The sequence below is a fragment of the Corapipo altera genome, unplaced genomic scaffold, assembly GCF_003945725.1.
Source record: "Corapipo altera isolate COAL_440 unplaced genomic scaffold, ASM394572v1 60480, whole genome shotgun sequence".
Taxonomy (NCBI): Eukaryota; Metazoa; Chordata; class Aves; order Passeriformes; family Pipridae; genus Corapipo; species Corapipo altera.
In genome coordinates this window covers 1-4,396 of record NW_020887291.1, presented here as the reverse complement: position 1 = coordinate 4,396, position 4,396 = coordinate 1, and the positions used below count along the sequence as shown (strand labels likewise).

The window sequence follows — 4,396 nt, the reverse complement described above, 5'->3', positions numbered from 1 at the left end:
CTGCTCCTGTCCCGCCCCCTTGCCAGCAGATGCCAGGGCGGTTTGGTAAGCTTGCTGGCAAAGCTGCTCTGCCTTCCTGACTCTTGTGTGTTTGCCCCGGTGTTTAGTCGAATCCAGGCTAAAGGACAGAGCAGACCAAGTCCACCGGGAAGCCGTGACCACGTCCGCGCTGTGTTCTCTGAGCGCCAGGGACTGTGCCAAGGTAAGGAGCTGTGCCCTTGCTGGGACTCCTGTCCGTGGCACCAGCAGGGCACTGGTGTGAGCCAAAGGACCCCGCAGCAGTGGGGCTGGCGCACTTTCAGCTCTCTGGGGAGAGGGTTTGTGCCGTCCTTGAGCAGGGACAGCACGAGGGCTGCACTCCAGTGGCCCAGCAGTAGCTTCAGCCCCGGCAGGAGCTCCAGCGCTCCTGGCCACCAGCAAGTCCCTGGTTCTCGGTGGGGCCAGCAGCCTGTGCCCATGAGCCCTCCTCCCCCCGCAGGAGGGCCCTCTCTGTTCCTCTTCTGCCATGCAGGGACTGCAGGCACTGCTGCCAGCTTTGCTGTGGGCACTGCTGTTAGCAGTGGTGGGCACATCAGGCCGGAGCCTCTCGAGCTGCTCAGCCAAGCAGCACCATCAGGGCACTCAGAGCAACACGTCTTCCTTCCTTGCTGCCCTAGGCCTTTGGAAAATACCTGCGGTCCCACGAGAGGACAGATGTCATCCTCGCGGCCATTGAGGCACTGGGAGATGCCAGCATCCTCGACCAGCAGGTGCCCAGCAGCCTGCTGGATGTGGCCTTGGAGGACCCGGTCGTCTGGCTGACAGACGTAAGTGGCCTGTGGCTGCATTGTCGTGCCCTTCAGCCCTCTTGGGCCCTGTTCCTCCCTGCATCCCGCCTTCCCAAGCACAGGGGACTTGGGCCCCCCAAGCCACCTCAAGGCAGCAGAGAGGAATGGGAAGGGCAACTGAGCACATGGCTGCACTCCGGGGGCAGTGCCATCCTCACCTGTATCCCCTGCAGGCGCCCAAGATAGTCAGCAGCATCCTTGAGAGCCTGCCATACTGCAGCACACAGGCAGCGTGGGAGAAAGCAGAGTCGCTCCTTCGCCTGATGACCAACCTGTACCCCAGCACAGTGGTCATCCTCCTGTGCAAGGCGGCTCTTCAAGGAGACAGGTACTGGCCCTGATGGCCTTGAGGGTGGGCTTCTTCCCTGTGGGGAGAGGGACCCCGAGACTCTCTGGCTGCCAGAGCCAAGGAATGCTACGGGACAGCCTGCAGAGTCAGGCCCTCCGTCCCCCCACACTTTCCAGCCCTGCTTCACAGCAGCCAAAACTGGCCCAGCCAGCCCAGAGCCAGCCCGGTGCTCCAGCCCCACGGGGAACACGCCCTCAGCCCCGTCCTGCCCGCACGGGCAGGGCCCCCAGGGATGCGCAATCAGGGCTCCAAGGGGCAGGTTCTGGGGGCTGCTCCAGGCCACAGCACTGGGGCCGAGGCAGCCCTGCTGACAGCGCTCTGCCTTCTCTGCCTTCCAGCACTGCGCCGGAGCTGTGGGAGCTGATGTCCTCCATGCCGGAGACACTGGCCAAGATCTTGGAGGACTTTGCCAACCTGCTGTGCACACAGTGCTTCCGCTGCTCCGCAGAAGGCCCCCGCACCCAGCCCGTGGCTGTGAGTGACCACTAAAGGCCCTGGTCCCCTCCCGCCAGCCCTGCAGGCTCTGCCGGCCCCTCACGGCTCTGTTTGCTCCTGCAGTCATCTTCCAGGAAGGCTGAGTCGGAGGAGTCGGCTGACGAGCCCGACATCGAGAGCCATCAGGGCTGTCCAAACATGAGGACAGCCGGGCTGCTGCTGGAAGGGCTCGTCGGGCTGTCGCAGAGAGCCGAGATGGTGAGCAGGGCGGTGCGAGGGGCAGCCCTGTCGGCAAACGGGGGCTGGGGCTGTGTGGAAAGCAGTGGCTTGGCCTGGCCTGGGACTCAGAACGTGGGGTGACTGCTCCAAACACCCTCCCTGCCATGGTGGAGCCTGGGGTGGCTGCCTGGGGAGCTTTTCAGGCACGGCCCTCTTCACCCAATGGACATTCTCTCTACAGGCCAGAAACATTGAGCTCTTCCTGCCGGGCATGATGAAGATCCTGCAAGTTGGCAGCGAAGATGCCCAGATGAAGATCCTGCTGGCCTTGCGAAATGTGCTGCATCAGCTGAAGAAGACCAAGGCCAGCTTCATCGCTGTGCAGCTTGTGGGGAGGCTCCTGCCCCTCTTTGACTCGGTAAGGCTGAGGTGAAAGCTGAACCCCTCAGATGGGCGCTGGGCAATGACAGCTGCCCTGCAGCCCAGCCCTGCGAGCAGCACTTGGAGCCAGCTGCACTCCCCTGGGCTCTCCTGGGATGGCTTCTGGACCGTGCAGCCCAGTCCTGCTTCTTCTGGGATGTGAGGCCGGAGCCGCTGCCCTCCCCGCAGCCATGATGACGGCCCTCTTCACTGTGGGCAGGGAGCTGCTGTTTGCAAAGCTCCCTTTTCCTGCTTCCTGCCAGGAGTGCAGCGAGCTGCGAGAGCTCTCCATCCGCATGCTCACAGAGCTGCTGCAGTTCGTGGTCGGCAGGGATGAGAAGAGGATGAGGAAGGAGCTGTGGTGGGCACTGGTACCTCTCCTCTTTCGTATGAGCGACCAGGTCCCCGGCGTAGCCAAGGTACAGGTTTGGAGGCTGAGCCCTGACACAGAGGGCTGGGCTGACACCCCCAGGGCTCCTGGGCATCGGGGCAGGGGCTGCTGGCAGCGGGCAGCGCTCCCCCAGCACAGCCCGGGGGAAGGTCCGTGCGGAGCCAGCGCCAGCAGGGGCAGAGAAGCTGGCACGGCCCTGTGCAACACCTGCCCTGCCTGCTCCTGCAGGGCTCGGCAGCAGCCCGTGACCACCACGGCCTGAACAGGGGCATCCTCACAGGCTGTGTTGGAGGCCAGGCCTTTGAGCCTCCATGCCTGTCCCCCAGGGCTGTCCCCAAAAGCCTCCCAGACATTTGGGCTAGGGCATGTCCCAGCTTCCTAAAGGCAGGAACCCCCCAGGAACAAAGCCAAGAGGTCTCCTTGCCCAGGCCCCCAGGCCATCCCTGAGCTCATGCTGTCCTGCAGGCCTCCAGGGAAGCCCTTCTTGCTGCTGCCGAGCTGCTGAAGTGGAGGACGCTCAAGCACCTGCTGCAGAGAGAGCGGCTGTGGGAGCTTGGAGCGTGCTTGGTAAGGACAAGCTGTGGAGCCCGGGCTGGGGGAGGGCTGCCCCCATCCCATCCCAGGGCTGGGGGCTCTGCAGCTGGGCAGAGCCTGGAGCTGCATCCCTGTTGCTGCCCTCAAGAACAGAGCCCCAGGGGCTCTTCTGCAGGCCCCTGTCCCCTCTCTGTAGACAGCAGGAGGGGACGCCTCTCCATCCCAGGGGGTGCTGGCAGGAGGCACTGCTCCAACCAACTGCCCCAGTGACAGCCCTGGAGAGACATGCCTTGTTCTCTCTGCAGCTTCAGAAGAGTGGGAGCAGGGTTGAAGCCTTCATCCATCAGAGCCTGCCCTACCTGCAGGACCCTCAGGCCAACGTGCGCCTGGCGGCCGTCAGGTTCATTGGTGAGTGCCAGCCCCTGCGGTGCCTCTGGGGCAGCCTGGCCCCTGTGCTGCTGCTGCCACCCCAGCAATGCCCGGCCAGCCCGGGCAGGGCCTTGCCTCCCTCTGCCAACCCTGCCCACGCAGAGGGGCTTGGTGGTCGCCTTGCCCAGTCCCACTCCCCTGAGCTTCTGGGGGCTCCTGGGCTCAGCCGTGCTGAGGGGGAGGTGGGTAGGACTGGGGGCCCTGCTGTTGGGAGCAGGCTGGGGAGCAGGGGCTAATGGAGCTCTGTGCCCAGGACTCATCACACGGCGCCTGAGGGAGCAGACCACGGACAGTCAGGCTGACATCCTGAGCGGTGAGTGGGGAGCGCGGTCTGTCGGGAATCCAGAGGCTCTCTGCAGACGGGGGGTTTGATCTGGGCTTTGTTTCTTTCCGTCACAGCACTTCAGCCCTTGGAGAAAGATTGGGACATCTCTGTCAGTTCCCTGGCAGTTCAGACAACCTGCATTCTGAGGAGTCCCTGCGTGCAGCAAAGACCAAGAGGCCTCCTGGGAGCACTGCGCTGCTGCTGGCCGTGAGCCCGGCAGAGGTGCAGCTTGCCTTGGCTAAAGGACTGGCGCTGAATAAAGCTGGAACAACGTGCCCAAAGCCCTGGTGTCCTTCAGCTGCGCCGTGCTGAGTGTGCTGAGCCGACCGTGGCCTTCCTGGGCTGTCCCGCAGGCAGCGGGAGGCTCCCCCCTCAGCACCCCTGGCCCCAGGCTTGTGGGACAAGCTGAGCCCTGGCTGGGGCTTTCCCTGGGAGAAGCCTCCTTGGCTAAAGGACAAGCTGCTGCC

At 64.2% G+C, this 4,396-nt stretch overlaps 1 protein-coding gene and 1 long non-coding RNA gene across 2 annotated transcripts; both read left to right on the top strand.

Moving 5' to 3' along the window:
• Positions 1-107: 107 nt before the first annotated feature.
• Positions 108-3,506, top strand: LOC113941550 (the record flags this gene model as incomplete). Its single annotated transcript, XM_027632707.1, has 9 exons — positions 108-202; positions 657-806; positions 890-1,155; positions 1,515-1,650; positions 1,735-1,869; positions 2,072-2,248; positions 2,514-2,669; positions 3,107-3,208; positions 3,372-3,506. Coding segments are annotated over 9 exons (1,352 nt in total), but the record flags the coding sequence as incomplete, so codon positions are not given.
• A 5-nt stretch (positions 3,507-3,511) lies between these two features.
• On the top strand, positions 3,512-4,019 carry LOC113941551. The gene is made up of 3 exons (XR_003525703.1): positions 3,512-3,583; positions 3,858-3,917; positions 4,004-4,019. It is a non-coding gene; the product is annotated as an uncharacterized LOC113941551 (long non-coding RNA).
• Positions 4,020-4,396: the final 377 nt, after the last annotated feature.